Below are 19,577 nucleotides of genomic sequence, written 5' to 3' on the forward strand. Positions count from 1 at the left end.
GGTAGAGATGTGTTTCTGGGGGGAGGGTGTGGGGGGGCAGGTAAAGATGTGTTTCTGGGGGAGGGTGTGGGGGGGCAGGTAGTGATGTGTTTCTGGGTGGGGGGGCAGGTAGTGATGTGTTTCTGGGGGGAGGGTGTGGAGGGGGCAGGTAGAGATGTGTTTCTGGGGGGAGGGTGTGGGGGGGGGCAGGTAGAGATGTGTCTCTGGGGGAGGGTGTGGGGGGGCAGGTAGAGATGTGTTTCTGGGTGGGGGGGCAGGTAGTGATGTGTTTCTGGGGGAGGGTGTGGGGGGGCAGGTAGAGATGTGTTTCTGGGGGGAGGGTGTGGGGGGGCAGGTAAAGATGTGTTTCTGGGGGAGGGTGTGGGGGGGCAGGTAGTGATGTGTTTCTGGGTGGGGGGGCAGGTAGTGATGTGTTTCTGGGGGGAGGGTGTGGAGGGGGCAGGTAGAGATGTGTTTCTGGGGGGAGGGTGTGGGGGGGGGCAGGTAGAGATGTGTCTCTGGGGGAGGGTGTGGGGGGGCAGGTAGAGATGTGTTTCTGGGGGGAGGGTGTGGGGGGGCAGGTAGAGATGTGTTTCTGGGGGAGGGTGTGGGGGGGCAGGTAGAGATGTGTTTCTGGGGGAGGGTGTGGGGGGGCAGGTAGAGATGTGTTTCTGGGGGGAGGGTGTGGGGGGGCAGGTAGAGATGTGTCTCTGGGGGGAGGGTGTGGGGGGGGCAGGTAGAGATGTTTCTGGGGGAGGGTTTGGGGGGGCAGGTAGAGATGTGTTTCTGGGGGGAGGGTGTGGGGGGGCAGGTAGAGATGTGTCTCTGGGGGAGGGTGTGGGGGGGCAGGTAGAGATGTGTTTCTGGGGGGAGGGTGTGGGGGGGCAGGTAGAGATGTGTCTCTGGGGGGAGGGTGTGGGGGGGCAGGTAGAGATGTGTCTCTGGGGGAGGGTGTGGGGGGGCAGGTAGAGATGTGTTTCTGGGGGGGAGGATGTTGGGGGGGCGGGTGCAGGTAGAGATGTGTTTCTGGGGGAGGGTGTTGGGGGCAGGTAGAGATGTGTTTCTGGGGGAGGGTGTGGGGGGGCGGGGGCAGGTAGAGATGTGTTTCTGGGGGGAGGGTGTGGGGGGGCAGGTAGAGATGTGTTTCTGGGGGAGGGTGTGGGGGGGCGGGGGCAGGTAGAGATGTGTTTCTGGGGGGAGGGTGTGGGGGGGGGCAGGTAGAGATGTGTTTCTGGGGGAGGGTTTGGGGGGGGCAGGTAGAGATGTGTTTCTGGGGGGAGGGTGTGGGGGGGCAGGTAGAGATGTGTTTCTGGGGGAGGGTGTGGGGGGGCGGGGGCAGGTAGAGATGTGTTTCTGGGGGGAGGGTGTGGGGGGGCAGGTAGAGATGTGTTTCTGGGGGAGGGTGTGGGGGGCGGGGGCAGGTAGAGATGTGTTTCTGGTGGGGGGGCGGGGGCAGGTAGAGATGTGTTTCTGGGGGGAGGGTGTGGGGGGGGCAGGTAGTGATGTGTTTCTGGGGGGAGGGTGTGGGGGGGCAGGTAGAGATGTGTTTCTGGGGCAGGGTGGGGGGGGCAGGTAGTGATGTGTTTCTGGGGGAGGGTGTGGGGGGGCAGGTAGTGATGTGTTTCTGGGGCAGGGTGTGGGGGGGGCAGGTAGAGATGTGTTTCTGGGGGGGGTGGGGGGGGCAGGTAGTGATGTGTTTCTGGGGGAGGGTGTGGGGGGGCAGGTAGAGATGTGTTTCTGGGGGGAGGATGTTGGGGGGGCGGGGGCAGGTAGAGATGTGTTTCTGGGGGGAGGGTGTTGGGGGGCAGGTAGAGATGTGTTTCTGGGGGAGGGTTTGGGGGGGCAGGTAGAGATGTGTTTCTGGGGGGAGGGTGTGGGGGGGCAGGTAGAGATGTGTTTCTGGGGGGGGTGGGGGGGGCAGGTAGTGATGTGTTTCTGGGGGAGGGTGTGGGGGGGGCAGGTGGAGATGTGTTTATGGGGGGAGGGTGTGGGGGGGGCAGGTAGAGATGTGTTTATGGGGGGAGGGTGTGGGGGGGGCAGGGAGAGATGTGTTTCTGGGGGGAGGGTGTGGGGGGGGGCAGGTAGAGATGTGTTTATGGGGGAGGGTGTGGGGGGGCAGGTAGAGATGTGTTTCTGGGGGGAGGGTGTGGGGGGGGCAGGTAGAGATGTGTTTCTGGGGGGAGGGTGTGGGGGGGCAGGTAGAGCTGTGTTTCTGGGGGGAGGGTGTGGGGGGGCAGGTACAGATGTGTTTCTGGGGGGAGGGTTAAAACATCTCACGAAAAAAAAATTATAACACCTGACAACACTACAAGACAGTAGTAGTTTTACTTATAATCTGTTAAACTTTAGGAAAAACAAATAACTTAAAGAGCAACTGCAAGATAGTGGGTTTAATTCCCAGGACCACCCGTATGTATAATGTATGCACGCATGAATGTAAATCGCTTTGGATTAAAGCATCTGCTAAATTGCATATTATATATTATTATATATTATTAACCTTGTACTTTATACTCTGGATAAATCTTTCTGCCACGCCCATTGTTGAATATCTTTGTCAATACAGGGTTTATAACGGTGTCCCATTGTATTACCAATAATATTATGTATGTAGAAAATCATTGAGTTCATATCCCCACACAGTCAGTCAACAACACACACACGTAGCGATGGTAGAAAGAAACACCCAACAGCTCCGGATGTTAAATCACTTATATGTATGCTCCGTTTTAAAATCAAAGACAATATCACAGAACTCTGGTTTCACTTAATGAGCAGCAATGTGTTGAGAGTTAAGAAACTGTGGTTTGGTATTTTTCAAACGCCATCTTGGTTCCATAACCATATACAAACAATGCTGTGCGAACTGAAAATATATGATATCCTGAAGCATCCAGAGCCAATACATATGGGATAGTGGAATCTCCTCCACCAGTAAAATAGACTCACATACCTTTCACTTTGAATTTCATACCTTTCAAATCCGTGGTTACGACAATCCTTCCTCAAGCACTCTGCTCTCTAACGTCTGGGTAACATTACAGTGCCTTTGGAAATCATTTGACTTTTTCCACGTTTTGTTAGGTTACAGCCTTATTCAAAAATGTATTAATCCCCCCCCCTCATTAATCTACACACAATACCCCATAATGACATCACAATACCCTATAATGACATCACAATACCCCATCATGACAAAGCTAAAACAGGTTTTTAGAAATGTTTACATAAGTATTCAGACCCTTTACTCAGTACTTTGTTGAAGCCCGTTTGGCATTGATTATAGCCTCAAGTTGTTTTGGGTATGACGCTACAAGTTTGGCACGTGTATTTGGGGAGTTTCTCGCATTCTTCTCTGCAGATCCTCTCAAGCTCTGTCAGGTTGGATGGGGAGCGTCGCTGCACAGATATTTTCAGGTCTCTCCAGAGATGTTTGATCAGGTTCAAGACCGGGCTCTGGGTGGGCCACTCAAGGACATTCAGAGACTTGTCTTTGAAGCCTCCTGTGTTGTCTTGGCTGTGTGCTTAGGGTCGTTGTCCTGTTGGAAGGTGAACATTCGCCCCAGTCTGAGGTCCTGAGTGCTCTGGAGCAGGTTTTCATCAAGGATCTCTCTGTACTTTGCTCTGTTCATATTTGCATTGATCCTGACTAGTCTCCCAGTCCCTGCCGCTGAAAAACATCCCCACAGCATGATGCTGCCACCACCATGCTTCACCGTCGGGATGGTGCCAGGTTTCCTCCAGACTTGACGCTTGGCCTTCAGGCAAAATAGTTCAATATTGGTTTCATCAGACCAGAGAATCTTATTTCTCATGGTCTTTGAGTCCTTTAGGTGCCTTTTGGCAAACTCCAAGCGGGCTGTCATGTGCCTTTTACTGGCCTTTCTCCCCCGATTGCTCAGTTTGGCCGGGTGACCAGCTCTAGGAAGAGCTTTGGTGGTTACAAACTTCTTCCATTTAATAATGATGGAGGCCAATGTGTTCTTGGGGACCTTCAATGCTGCGTAAATTTTTTTGGTAACCTTCCCCAGATCTGTGCCTCGACACAATCCTGTCTCGGAGCTCTACGGACAATTCCTTTAACCTCATGGCTTGGTTTTTACTCTGAAATGTACTGTCAACTGTGGGACCTTATATAGGCAGGTGTGTGACTTTCCAAATCATGTCCAATCAATAGAATTTACCACAGGTGGACTCCAATCAAGTTGGAGAAACGTCTGAAGGATGATCAATGGAAACAGGATGCACCTGAGCTCAATTTCGAGTCTCATAGTAAAGGGTCTGAATAGTTATGTAAATAAGGTATTTCTTTTTTTAATTTTTATACATTTGCTAAAATGTATATATATATTATTTTTTTTCTTTGTCATTATAGGGTATTGTGTGTAGATTGCTGAGGATTTTTTATTTATTTAATACATTTTAGAATAAGGCTGTAACGTGAAAAAATTTGGAAAAAGTCAAGGGGTCTGAATACTTTCTGAAGGCTCTCTATATAATATAATATAATATGGTCTAAGGGGGAGTCGGCCGTGACCCCACTCTACGAGGGTGTCTCGCGGGGGAGTCGGCCGTTACCCCACTCTACGAGGGTGTCTCGGGGGGGAGTCGGCCGTGACCCCACTCTACGAGGGTGTCTCGGGGGGGAGTCGGCCGTGACCCCACTCTACGAGGGTGTCTCGGGAGGGAGTCGGCCGTGGCCCCACTCTACGAGGGTGTCTCGGGGGGAGTCGGCCGTGACCCCACTCTACGAGGGTGTCTCGGGGGGGGAGTCGGCCGTGACCCCACTCTACGAGGGTGTCTCGGGGGGGAGTCGGCCGTGACCCCTCTCTACGAGGGTGTCTCGGGGGGGAGTCGGCCGTGACCCCTCTCTACGAGGGTGTCTCGGGGGGGAGTCGGCCGTGACCCCTCTCTACGAGGGTGTCTCGGGGGGGAGTCGGCCGTGACCCCTCTCTACGAGGGTGTCTCGGGGGGGAGTCGGCCGTTACCCCACTCTACGAGGGTGTCTCGGGGGGGAGTCGGCCGTGACCCCACTCTACGAGGGTGTCTCGGGGGGGAGTCGGCCGTGACCCCACTCTACGAGGGTGTCCCGGGGGGGAGTCGGCCGTGACCCCATTCTACGAGGGTGTCCCGGGGGGGAGTCGGCCGTGACCCCACTCTACGAGGGTGTCTCGGGGGGGAGTCGGCCGTGACCCCACTCTACGAGGGTGTCTCGGGGGGGAGTCGGCCGTGACCCCACTCTACGAGGGTGTCTCGAGGGGGAGTCGGCCGTGACCCCACTCTACGAGGGTGTCTCGAGGGGGAGTCGGCCGTGACCCAACTCTACGAGGGTGTCTCGAGGGGGAGTCGGCCGTGACCCCACTCTACGAGGGTGTCTAAGTGAGTCGGCCGTGACCCCACTCTACGAAGGTGTCTCGAGGGGGAGTCGGCCGTGACCCCACTCTACGAGGGTGTCTAAGTGAGTCGGCCGTGACCCCACTCTACGAAGGTGTCTCAGGGGGAGTCGGCCGTGACCCCACTCTACGAGGGTGTCTCGGGGGGGGGGAGTCGGTCGTGACCCCACTCTACGAGGGTGTCTCGGGGGGGGGAGTCGGCCGTGACCCCACTCTACGAGGGTGTCTCGAGGGGGAGTCGGCCGTGACCCCACTCTACGAGGGTGTCTAAGTGAGTCGGCCGTGACCCCACTCTACGAAGGTGTCTCGAGGGGGAGTCGGCCGTGACCCCACTCTACGAGGGTGTCTAAGTGAGTCGGCCGTGACCCCACTCTACGAAGGTGTCTCAGGGGGAGTCGGCCGTGACCCCACTCTACGAGGGTGTATAAGGGAGTTGGCCGTGACCCCACTCTACGAAGGTGTCTCGGGGGGGGGAGTCGGTCGTGACCCCACTCTACGAGGGTGTCTCGGGGGGGGAGTCGGCCGTGACCCCACTCTACGAGGGTGTCTCGGGGGGGGGAGTCGGCCGTGACCCCACTCTACGAGGGTGTCTCGGGGGGGGGGAGTCGGCCGTGACCCCACTCTACGAGGGTGTCTAAGGGAGAGTCGGCCGTGACCCCACTCTACGAGGGTGTCTAAGGGGGAGTCGGCCGTGACCCCACTCTACGAGGGTGTCTAAGGGGGAGTCGGCCGTGACCCTACTCTACGAGGGTGTCTAAGGGGAGTCGGCCGTGACCCCACTCTACGAGGGTGTCTAAGGGAGTTGGCCGTGACCCCCCTCTACGAGGGTGTCTCGGGGGGAGTCGGCCGTGACCCCCCTCTACGAGGGTGTCTCGGGGGGAGTCGGCCGTGACCCCCCTCCACGAGGGTGTCTCGGGGGGAGTCGGCCGTGACCCCCCTCTACGAGGGTGTCTCGGGGGGAGTCGGCCGTGACCCCACTCTACGAGGGTGCAAAAAAAAACATTTCCTGTTCACACATGCCTACAAAACACACTTGTATATGTGTGGAACAGGACAAAAATAAGCACCCACTAAATGATTATTACTATTATTATCACACCATGGAGCAGCTTTCATGCAGGCTACATTTCCCCTTTCAGTCATTCAGCAGACACTCTCATCCAGAGCAACTTACAGTTCGATGAGTCAGTTAGCCTACAATCGTTTTGACAACATTTCTAGTGAGCCAGAGTGATTTAGTAACATGATCATTTGTGTGTAATAATAATAGTAACACAATAGTGCTCTAGAGTTCCTCTGTGGAGATGGGAGAACCTTCCAGAAGGACAACCATCTCTGCAGCACTCCACCAATCAGGCCTTAAAGGTAGAGTGTTCACACGGAAGCCACTCCTGAGTAAATGGCACATGAAACTCCCGCTTGGAGTTTGCCAAAAGGCACCTAAAGACTCTCAGACCATGAGAAACAAGATTCTCTGGTCTGATGAAACCAATATTGAACTCTTTTGCCTGAAGGCCAAGCGTCACGTCTGGAGGAAACCTAATATTAGTGTATATGTTGTGACACCATATATGCTAGGACTGGCCGTACATGACTGTCTGTCACACTAAGTACGGCTCATCTCAGATCACATGACGACTGAGTGACCGTGTATGAGTAAGGGGCTGGGAACTCATCTCAGATCACATGACGACTGAGTGACCGTGTATGAGTAAGGGGCTGAGAACTCATCTCAGATCACATGACGACTGAGTGACCGTGTATGAGTAAGGGGCTGGGAACTCATCTCAGATCACATGACGACTGAGTGACCGTGTATGAGTAAGGGGCTGGGAACTCATCTCAGATCACATGACGACTGAGTGACCGTGTATGAGTAAGGGGCTGAGAACTCAGATCAAGCTCTACACCCATTCAAACCTATGCATTCCACTTAATTATATTATATATTCCTCAAAATACGTAAAAATGTATGATTGAAATGTACATTAAATCATATTCTCACACAGTCATGCATAATAACCAACGATGACTTCTTTAATACGTCTATAACACACACACACACAAACATATACACACACACACACAAACAAACATATACACACACATAAACACACACAAACACGCGCACACACACACACACACATACAAAACCTCTGTCCTCTAATCAGACAGTCATCACCAGCAGGCAGCCTGTACCAGTCTCCTTCCTGCCCTATCAGACAGTCATCACCAGCAGGCAGCCTGTACCAGTCTCCTTCCTGCCCTATCAGACAGTCATCACCAGCAGGCAGCCTGTACCAGTCTCCTTCCTGCCCTATCAGACAGTCATCACCAGCAGGCAGCCTGTACCAGTCTCCTTCCTGCCCTATCAGACAGTCATCACCAGCAGCCAGCCTGTACCAGTCTCCTTCCTGCCCTATCAGACAGTCATCACCAGCAGGCAGCCTGTACCAGTCTCCTTCCTGCCCAGACCAGAGTTTTAGACCAGTGCCCTGCTTTAGACCAGAGCCCTATTCCCTATATAGTGCCCTGCTTTAGACCAGAGCCCTATTCCCTATATAGTGCCCTGCTTTAGACCAGAGCCCTATTCCCTATATAGTGCCCTGCTTTAGACCAGAGCCCTATTCCCTATATAGTGCCCTGCTTTAGACCAGTGCCCTGCTTTAGACCAGAGCCCTACTTTAGACCAGAGCCCTGCTTTAGACCAGAGCCCTACTTTAGACCAGAGCCCTGCTTTAGACCAGAGCCCTACTTTAGACCAGAGCCCTGCTTTAGACCAGAGCCCTGCTTTAGACCAGAGCCCTATTCCCTATATAGTGCCCTGCTTTAGACCAGAGCCCTATTCCCTATATAGTGCCCTGCTTTAGACCAGAGCCCTATTCCCTATATAGTGCCCTACTTTACACCAGAGCCCTATTCCCTATATAGTGCCCTGCTTTAGACCAGAGCCCTGCTTTAGACCAGAGCCCTATTCCCTATATAGTGCCCTACTTTACACCAGAGCCCTATTCCCTATATAGTGCCCTGCTTTAGACCAGAGCCCTATTCCCTATATAGTGCCCTGCTTTAGACCAGAGCCCTATTTTAGACCAGAGCCCTATTCCCTATATAGTGCACTACTGCAGACCAGAGCCCTATTCCCTATATAGTGCACTACTGCAGACTAGAGCCCTATTCCCTATATAGTGAACAACTAGTAACCAGAGCCCTATTCCCTATATAGTGCACTACTGCAGACCAGAGCCCTAATTCCTATATAGTGCACTACTGCAGACTAGAGCCCTATTCCCTATATAGTGAACAACTAGTAACCAGAGGCCTGTTCCCTATATAGTGAACTACTAGTGACCAGAGCCCTATTCCCTATATAGTGAACTACTAGTGACCAGAGCCCTATTCCCTATATAGTAAACTACTAGTAACCAGAGCCCTATTCCCTATATAGTGAACTACTAGTGACCAGAGCCCTATTCCCTATATAGTGAACTACTAGTGACCAGAGCCCTATTCCCTATATAGTGAACTACTAGTGACCAGAGCCCTATTCCCTATATAGTGAACTACTAGTGACCAGAGCCCTATTCCCTATATAGTGAACTACTAGTGACCAGAGCCCTATTCCCTATATAGTGAACTACTAGTGACCAGAGCCCTATTCCCTATATAGTGAACTACTAGTGACCAGAGCCATATTCCCTATATAGTGCACTACTGCAGACCAGGGTTCCATTTGGGACACACCCAACTGAACTATTTAAACGCTGTTCGTGTGGTAGACCTTTTCAGACGATCTCATCCATTGATTTCCCCGGATGGAGTGTGAGATTGGACAGCCCAGAGGATCTCATCTAAGGCCTAGATTCAATCAGATCAAACGTTAACCACCGCGAAGGCAGACACCTGCATAGCTGATGTTGTTTTGGTGGTGTCGGAGGTGGAACTGAGCTGGAGCTGTCACGAAGCCGTATCCGTCCCCACTCGCGTTAGCCGCTCAGAAGGAAAAAGTGTAGGAATACAGAAATAATTATTAGGCTCAAATTGAAAAATCATTAACCTAATTAATTCATGTTTCTATCCTCTTAACGGAGGTGTAGATCACATCGAACATTCCACTGTTCCAACTTGTGAACAAGGCTGTATGAGATTTCGGTTCACGCGACTCCGTGTAGCCAATGTCCGCATTAGGTATAATGCCAGGAGCCACTTGCGGATTTGACAGCTCTAACGCAGTTCCACCTCTGACATCGCCAAAACAACCGCCATGTGGATGTTGGTTAAAGCGGATCTGATTGAATCGAGCACTAAGTTTATCTATTTTTTATTTTATTTTTTATTATTATATATTTTTTTATAAATTTTTTAAATTGTATCTGTTTTCTGTGCTGCAATCTGCAATGAGCTGTGTAATATAAACTCTGTTTCTCTTTCCTCAGTGGAGAAAAGTCACTCAATCAGACCAGGGGCATATATCTTGTGAGCTGGCTCAGGCACAAGCTTAGACACCGTCTACACTTACTGAACAAGTTTCAGTTCCGTCTGACAGAGTTCAGCTTTGGCAGAGTTCACAAAGCGAAAGGACTTTATTGATCTCCTCTGCCGGAGCTTCAACAGCACAAACTGAGCATGGACATGATTGATCCAGTCCCACATAGCATCTCCTCTGCTGTAGCTTCAACAGCACAAACTGAGCATGGACATGATTGATCCAGTCCCACATAGCATCTCCTCTGCTGTAGCTTCAACAGCACAAACTGAGCATGGACATTATTGATCCAGTCCACATAACATCTCCTCTGCTGTAGCTTCAACAGCACAAACTGAGCATGGACATTATTGATCCAGTCCCACATAACATCTCCTCTGCCGGAGCTTCAACAGCACAAACTGAGCATGGACATTATTGATCCAGTCCCACATAACATCTCCTCTGCCGGAGCTTCAACAGCACAAACTGAGCATGGACATTATTGATCCAGTCCACATAACATCTCCTCTGCCGGAGCTTCAACAGCACAAACTGAGCATGGACATTATTGATCCAGTCCCACATAGCATCTCCTCTGCTGTAGCTTCAACAGCACAAACTGAGCATGGACATTATTGATCCAGTCCACATAACATCTCCCCTGCCGGAGCTTCAACAGCACAAACTGAGCATGGACATTATTGATCCAGTCCCACATAACATCTCCTCTGCCGGAGCTTCAACAGCACAGACTGAGAGGCACAATAATGAATGTAGCTCAAAAGCTATATTCTATGTTTAAGTAGTGAAGATGACGTGGCTTGTGGTATATGTAACAGTATAACTTTAAACCGTCCCCTCGCCCCGACACGGGCGCGAACCAGGGACCCTCTGCACACATCAACAACGGTCGCCCACGAAGCATCGTTACCCATCGCTCCACAAAGGCCGCGGCCCTTGTAGAGCAAGGGGCAACACTACTAATAGGTTTCAGAGCAAGTGACGTAACTGATTGAAATGCTACTAGCGCGTACCCGCTAACTAGCTAGCCATTTCACATCCGTTACACTCACCCCCCTTTCAACCTCCTCCTTTTCCGCAGCAACCAGTGATCCGGGTCAACAGCATCAATGTAACAGTATAACTTTAAACCGTCCCCTCGCCCCGACACGGGCGCGAACCAGGGACCCTCTGCACACATCAACAACGGTCGCCCACGAAGCATCGTTACCCATCGCTCCACAAAGGCCACGGCCCTTGCAGAGCAAGGGGCAACACTACTAATAGGTTTCAGAGCAAGTGGCGTAACTGATTGAAACGCTACTAGCGCGTACCCGCTAACTAGCTAGCCATTTCACATCCGTTACATATATTCTATATTCGAGCCCCGTGTGGCTCAGTTGGTAGAGCATGGCGCTTGCAACGCCAGGGTTGTGGGTTCGATTCCCACGGGGGGCCAGTACAAAAAAAGTATGAATGTATGTACTTGTAAGTCGCTCTGGATAAGAGCGTCTGCTAAATGACTTAAATGTATATATGTAAATGTAATGTTTAAGTTGTGAAGATGACGTGGCTTGTGGTATATTCTATGTTTAAGTAGTGAAGATGACGTGGCTTGTGGTATATTCTATGTTTAAGTTGTGAAGATGACGTGGATTGTGGTATATTCTATGTTTAAGTTGTGAAGATGACGTGGATTGTGGTATATTCTATGTTTAAGTTGTGAAGATGATGTGGCTTGTGGTATATTCTATGTTTAAGTTGATTTACTAATATTTGAAAACCGGGAATCTTATTACTTTCACCAAGCTTGTAAACAAATGTTAGCTGTTCTAGCAGGTAACCTGGCAGGTAACCTAGGGTGGCAGGTAGCCTGGCAGGTAACCTAGGGTGGCAGGTAACCTAGCGGTTAAAAGCGTTGGGCCAGTAACTGAAAGGTCACTGGTTTGAATCCCAGAGCCGACTATGTGAAAAATCTGTAATGGCATTTAACCCTAATTGCTCCTGTAAGTCGCTCTGGAAAAGAGCGTCTGCTAAATGACTCAAATGTAAATGTACTGTTTACGTTAGGGCTGGGCAGTTGTCCAGGCTGATTGGTGAGGTCCAGGCTGGTGGACAGCAGTTTTTCCCCCAGGATGGAGGTGAGGTACTGGGCCATGACATCCTGCTGAGTCGGGGTACAGTGGTTCTCCAGGGACAGGATCACTGGGTACGGAGACACCTGGCACAGAATAGTCTCTCTCAAGGTTCTGTCATGCCAGCAAGACACAAGATCAACATACCAGCGATGGAGATCCTGTGTGGCTCAGTTTGGGTTCAATTCCCAAAGGAATCTCATACACGTACTAAAAATATAAACACGTTTCACAGTAAATAGCCCATTGCCAAGCAACCAGAATCAAAGAGACCCCCCTTCAGTGTATAACACCTCTGTTAGAGATGGTAGCCAGTGAACTGGAATACCCACACAACACGCCAGGCAGTACAGTAGAACCCTGAGGTAACGTTCTGTTTCCATTACCCTCCTGGACAACACTATGGGACTTATATCAAAGTAAGTGGGTATGTCCTAAAAAAATGTACACTGTTGTTAGTTCTTTATCTGTGGTGTAGGTCCTACCTCGAAGGCATGCTGCTCCACGGTAGTGATGACGTCCCTGAACAGGATCTTGCTGGTCAGAGTGTGACCATGGTAGACTATAGGCTCTGCACTAGGACCGTCCCAGCAGTCGATCTCCAGACAACGACAACCTCTCCTCAGCGCACTGAGGACACAGAGAGATAGATGGACACAAGATGATTACTAGGAAGAGGACTGAGGACACAGAGAGATGGATGGACACAAGATAGGAGGAGGACTGAGGACACAGAGAGATAGATGGACACAAGATGATTACTAGGAGGAGGACTGAGGACACAGAGAGATAGATGGACACAAGATGATTACTAGGAGGAGGACTGAGGACACAGAGAGATAGATGGACACAAGATGATTACTAGGAAGAGGACTGAGGACACAGAGATAGATGGACACAAGATGATTACTAGGAAGAGGACTGAGGACACAGAGAGATAGATGGACACAAGATGATTACTAGGAGGAGGACTGAGGACACAGAGAGATAGATGGACACAAGATGATTACTAGGAGGAGGACTGAGGACAGTTTACCAGCGACATACAGGCAACAACTGATAAAAGTAGATAATAGACCCAAACTTTATTTCTTTCCTAGTATATCACTCACACTGTTTTACAGGATATGAAAGTTCATTCTGCAGACCGGTCAAAGAAATGATGTTTTCGATTATGATTTGATTTCCAATTTTGCGTTATTCAGTACCAAAACGTTGAATGATTAATGAGTTGATAAAATCAAAATGTATGGCCATTTAATAGCACAGAAACAAAAAGGGAGGATTTCCTTCTGGCACACTAGCTACCATCTGCACAGACTTGTCACACTGAACGTACAGTAATATTGGTTTGATTCATTGTTGGTCTTTGTGTTCTTTACGCTCCTGATTCAGTTCTCCCTTTCCTCCCTTTGCTCCGATGCCGGGCTAGACACAGAGTCCAGTCACCTCCCCGTTCTTTAGCTGTGTAAACCAGACCTCCCCTCCCCAGTCACCTCCCCTCTCCAGTCACCTCCCCGTTCATTAGCTGAGTGAACCAGGCCCACCCATCAGGCCCCCCCACCAGACATCCTCCCCAGTCACTCAATTAGAGGGCTTTACTACAGTCTATTACAGACGAGTGGGAGACAGGACTGCATCCCAAATGGCACCCTATTCCCTACATAGTGCACTACGTATGACCAGCACCTTCAAAAGTAGTGCACTATATAGGGAATAGGGTGTCATTTGGGATGCAGACATTGTATTAGACAGGAGTGAGAGAGTACTCTATATTATACACAGGGGAAAGACAGTATATTACAGCAGAGAGAGAGAGAGAGAGTACTCTACTGGTCTCAGAGGACCAATAATGGCCTAGTTCTGCTGCCATCAGCCCCTTCTCACTCAGTTCACCTCCTTTTTGTCCTTTAGTTAGCGGATGGAGTGGCTGCATTACTGAATATGAAGGAGAGACTAAGAGAGCAGACACTGCGGTTTGAGAGGAGAGGGTTTCATCTTTAAAGAACAGCAGTGGATATAAAACCAGCAGAAGCCATTTCTTAACTAGTTGTATTACCTGACATAGGTAGTGTTATTACCTGACATAGGCAGTTGTAATTACCTGACATAGGTAGTGTTATTACCTGACATAGGCAGTTGTAATACCTGACATAGGCAGTGTTATTACCTGACATAGGCAGTTGTAATTACCTGGCATAGGTGGTGTTATTACCTGACATAGGTAATGTTATTACCTGACATAGGCTGTTGTAATTACCTGACATAGGCAGTTGTAATTACCTAACATAGGTAGTGTTATTACCTGACATAGGCAGTTGTAATTACCTGACATAGGTAGTGTTATTACCCGACATAGGCAGTCGTAATTACCTGACATAGGTAGCGTTACTACCTGACATAGGCAGTTGTAATTACCTGACATAGGCGTCCAGGGTGCTCTTACCGACCAGCTGGTCCCCGGTGAGGTAGGTGTTGTGAGAAGACGAGATGAAGTAGTGACACAGAGGCTGATCCATATCCTGGTACACAGACGTGTGTATCTGGTCAAACACACTGCAGTCTTTAGACTCCATGTATCTGTAGAATCCCTCGAATGTCATGGTTCTGTTCTCTCTAGCTGCCGGGGATACGCAGAAAACAATCACTCAGTTGGATGTACTACTTTACTTGCATATGTACCGTGAGGACGTGAGGAGAGAAGGAAGTATTTGGAAGGTATGAATCTGTCTTTCTGCCCCTGAACAAGGCAATTAACCCCTTGTTCCCCGGTAGATTGTCATTGTAAATAAAAATGTATTCTTAACTGACTTGCCTAGTTAAAAAAAATAAAGGATAAATAAATAAATGTGACAATTAAGAAAGTGTCTTGTTGTGCTAGTCCACTGATGAGCTTGACTGTCTTCGTTTTATTTCCTGTCTCGTCATGTCAGAAGGATGCCTCTATGCCTGTCGCAGCGTGGCATTTCTATGGTGCTGTTTGTATAGCGACAGGAGATGCTAAAAAGACTTGTGTCTGTTCTAATCAGAAACAAGTGGTCTCATCACATGTGACTCAGCTGAGGCTAACAAAATGCCTGGTAGGGGTACAGTCATACATAACTACTGTACAGTCGTGGCCAAAAGTTTTGAGAATGACACAAATATTAATTTTCACAAAGTCTGCTGCCTCAGTTTGTATGATGGCAATTTGCATATACTCCAGAATGTTATGAAGAGTGATCAGATGAATTGCAATTAATTGCAAATTCCCTCTTTGCCATGCAAATGGACTGAATCCCCAAAAAACATTTCCACTGCATTTCAGCTCTGTCACAAAAGGACCAGCTGACATCATGTCAGTGATTCTCTCGTTAACACAGGTGTGAGTGTTGATGAGGATAAGGCTGGAGATCACTCTGTCATGCTGATTGAGTTTGAATAACAGACTGGAAGCTTCAAAAGGAGGGTGGTGCTTGGAATCTTTGTTCTTCCTCTGTCAACCATGGTTACCTGCAAGGAAGCGTGTGCCATCATCATTGCTTTGCACAAAAAGGGCTTCACAGGCTAGGATATTGCTGCCAGTCAGATTGCACCTAAATCAACCATTTATCAGATCATCAAGAACTTCAAGGAGAGCGGTTCAATTGTTGTGAAGAAGGCTTCAGGGCGCCCAAGAAAGTCCAGCAAGCGCCAGGACCGTCTCCTAAAGTTGATTCAGCTGCGGGATCGGGGCACCACCAGTACAGAGCTTGCTCAGGAATGGTAGCAGGCCGGTGTGAGTGCATCTGCACGCACAGTGAGGCAAAGACTTTTGGAGGATGGCCTGGTGTCAAGAAGGGCAGCAAAGAAGCCACTTCTCTCCAGGAAAAACATCAGGGACATACTGATATTCTGCAAAAGATACAGGGAATGGACTGCTGAGGACTGGGGTAAAGTCATTTTCTCTGATGAATCCCCTTTCCGATTGTTTGGGGCATCCGGAAAAAGCTTGTCCGGAGAAGACAAGGTGAGCGCTACCATCAGTCATGTGTCATGCCAACAGTAAAGCATCCTGAGACCATTCATGTGTGGGGTTGCTTCTCAGCCAAGGGAGTGGGCTCACTCACAATTTTGCCTAAGAACACAGCCATGAATAAGGAATGGTACCAACACATCCTCCGAGAGCAACTTCTCCCAACCATCCAGGAACAGTTTGGTGACGAACAATGCCTTTTCCAGCATGATGGAGCACCTTGCCATAAGGCAAAAGTGATAACTAAGTGGCTCGGGGAACAAAACATGGATATTTCGGGTCCATGGCCAGGAAACTCCCCAGACCTTAATCCCATTGAGAACTTGTGGTCAATTCTCAAGAGGTGGGTGAACAAACAGAAACCCACAAATTCTGACAAACTCCAAGCATTGATTATGCAAGAATGGGCTGCCATCAGTCAGGATGTGGCCCAGAAGTTAATTGACAGCATGCCAGGGCGGATTGCAGAGGTCTTGAAAAAGAAGGGTCAACACAGCAAATATTGACTCTTTGCATCAACTTCATGTAATTGTCAATTAAAGCCTTTGACACTTATGAAATGCTTGTAATTATACTTCAGTGTTCCATAGTAACATCTGACAAAAATATCTAAAGACACTGAAGCAGCAGACTTTGTGAAAATTAATATTTGTGTCATTCTCAAAACTTTTGGCCACGACTGTACTGTAACAATAAAAATGAGTAAAACTGAACAAGGAAACCACATTAATTGTGCATCATGATAGTACAGAACTGTACCAAGTCCCACCTCATCCCCTTTCACTCACCTGTCTCCTCAATCTCATATCTGTCAATCAAGCCCTCCGCTGTCTCCTGATTGGCTGCTGCCTCCATCTGCTCCATGTGTAGGAACCTGAGGAGAGCGGAGGCGGCCAGAGTATTCCTCCCGGAGGAGTAGCACTGATAGATGTTCTGGATCTCTGACCTTCTGGAGGTGGGGGCCTTGTTCTTCTTCATTGTCCCCCAGCAAGCAAGAGTCCTCAAGCCCCCTGACCCAGGTCTCACCCTGGCCCCTGTGGAGGAAACAAACCCTGTTTGACTTCATTGTGTTTTTTCATCCTCAATGGTTTTTCATTTGTGCTATTGTTGTATTCGCGTGGCTGAGGTAACTTATTTTTTTAAATTGTTAAATAAAATGCATTTCTTCTTTAAGACACAGTCCCCAAGAACCCACTGGGACATAGAAGGGACTCATAGTATACAGTTTTATAATAGTTTACAGTTTATAATAGATTACCGTTTACAATACTCATACTGTAGTTGACATAATCCTAGACCCTAAGGCTTTATCAAACTCTGATTACGACTAATGTGTTTTATGGAAACGCTTGAATGCTCACTGGGAATGGCATTGAGTGGAATGACATAGAGTGTAATGGCATTGTTCGCAGCACTGACTGTGACAAATAGCCAGCTATACTGCTTCAAAGGAACATGAAAAAAAAACAGGTGCCTCTATCGATTCCACTGACTGCAAAGTAGCACTCTTTCTCAATGATTTGGACCTGAAAATGTAATGCTGTGGGCACCAATCAAATGTGGGCTGACTGTTAATAGTACACACGGATTGGCTGTATTGAAGTGTCACTCTTCCGGGTGCAGATGTAACATGTACCTGAGCTGAGTGCTACACTAGGGTGTTATTTTTCTCTCCTCCGCTGACTCAGAAGAGGGGGATGACAGGGACTCGAGGGTGCTTGTTCTCAGAGAGGAATGCTCCCATCTCTTTCTCTTTCCTCAGACACGCAGGGGAGAACAGCCTGGGTGATTCTTCCTATCTGATTGTCTCTCTCTCTCTCTCTCTCTCTCTCTCTCTCTCTCTCTCCCCTGCTTCCCTCTGTTCAGCAGCCCTTCAACATTTCAAACACATGCCTTACATACCGTTGTCTCAGCTCAGTGTGTGCTGTTCAGTGTGCTAGCATTGCCTCACACTGTAGTCTCCCACTGAGGATGTCATCGCCTCTGTGTGCTATAGGCCTACAAACCCGCCAGCACTGACAATCGTGTCGTTCACTTTTCATAACTGGGTATTTCACCACAGTTTCCCTCAGATTGTTTTATGTCTGTACATGGCAAGTAGTATCTACTGTTGTGAACGTAGGGTTAGTAGTATCTACTGTTGTGAACGTAGGGTTAGTAGTATCTACTGTTGTGAACGTAGGGTTAGTAGTATCTACTGTTGTGAACGTAGGGTTAGTAGTATCTACTGTTGTGAACGTAGGGTTAGTAGTATCTACTGTTGTGAACGTAGGGTTAGTAGTATCTACTGTTGTGAACGTAGGGTTAGTAGTATCTACTGTTGTGAACGTAGGGTTAGTAGTATCTACTGTTGTGAACGTAGGGTTAGTAGTATCTACTGTTGTGAACGTAGGGTTAGTAGTATCTACTGTTGTGAATGTAGGGTTAGTAGTATCTACTGTTGTGAACGTAGGGTTAGTAGTATCTACTGTTGTGAACGTAGGGTTAGTAGTATCTACTGTTGTGAAAGTAGGGTTAGTAGTATCTACTGTTGTGAATGTAGGGTTAGTAGTATCTACTGTTGTGAACGTAGGGTTAGTGATAACAGACGGTACAACCTACCTTATGCTGATTCCTGTGGTTCGATAGCATGAACCACTCCCAGAAAACGACTCACCTAAGAAAGCGATGGAACACTAAGGGAATGGAATGTTTGGAACTGTTGCTGCCCTGGTGCTTGAGATATGTGTTCCGATTCTCCGCTCTTCATTGTGATGTAAAAGAACACAACGTTCCGTTATCATAGTTGGTGATGTCACAATGGGAGCTGTCATCTCTCTTCTTTCACAGAGATCAGAGACACGTTTCCTTGATGGCTTCCAAATAGTTTGGATTTCTTTGAACTTTCTGACAAACTCATTAAATCAACTTTTATTTTTGGTGCATGACACAAAACCACTCCCAACTTTTGTTTTTTCCCTTCCCCAGCGTGTGTAAATAATGTTTGGACGGAGCTTATTGAACACACTAGACTAGCCCACACTAGACTAGCCGTTTGGAGAGCCACACACTTTTGTGGAGGTGTGGATGGGTCACTGAACCGGTCCCATATGATAGACATCCCATTATACCAGATGTAGATACTAGTCATCACGCATCAAGCATAATGAAACCACATGTTTGACTACGTTCCGTTTATCAAAATAAAATCTAATTTTATTGGTCACACACATGGTTAGCAGATGTCAATGCGAGTGTAGTGAAATGCTTGTGGCTTCTAGTTCCGACTATGCAGTAATATCTAAAAAGTAATCTAACAAATTCACAACAACTACCTTATATATTAGTCCATTCCAGCCATTGCAATGAGCCCATCCTTCTATAGCTGCTCCCACCAGCTGCCACTGGGGCACATTCACAGCATGTGGATGAATAGTGAGTGAAAGGGAAGGCACATTTCTGGTTAAAGGTGTTTCAGCTCCAGCATTTCTTCATAGCGCTCAGACATGGATTCCCCTGCTGCTGTGATTCAACTAGCAGACACTGGTCATAGCAAAATCCCAGTCCCAGTCCCAGTCCTAGTCCCAGTCCCAGTCCCAGTCCCAGTCCCAGTCCCAGTCCTAGTCCTA

General features: G+C 48.8%; 1 protein-coding gene across 1 annotated transcript in view; it reads right to left on the bottom strand.

The window, feature by feature from the left end:
• The window catches only part of LOC129861970 (1-phosphatidylinositol 4,5-bisphosphate phosphodiesterase zeta-1-like), a 47,299-nt gene extending 30,352 nt beyond the window's left edge, over positions 1-16,947 (bottom strand). The window contains exons 1-4 of the mRNA XM_055933205.1: positions 16,758-16,947; positions 14,394-14,595; positions 12,461-12,605; positions 11,906-12,061 (exon numbers count right to left, since the gene is read on the bottom strand). Of these exons, the coding sequence (XP_055789180.1) occupies positions 11,906-12,061; positions 12,461-12,605; positions 14,394-14,595; positions 16,758-16,947 (693 nt within the window). The remainder of the gene's footprint in view (positions 1-11,905; positions 12,062-12,460; positions 12,606-14,393; positions 14,596-16,757) is intronic.
• Positions 16,948-19,577: the final 2,630 nt, after the last annotated feature.

The sequence above is a fragment of the Salvelinus fontinalis genome, chromosome 9 (assembly GCF_029448725.1).
Source record: "Salvelinus fontinalis isolate EN_2023a chromosome 9, ASM2944872v1, whole genome shotgun sequence".
Taxonomy (NCBI): domain Eukaryota; kingdom Metazoa; phylum Chordata; class Actinopteri; order Salmoniformes; family Salmonidae; genus Salvelinus; species Salvelinus fontinalis.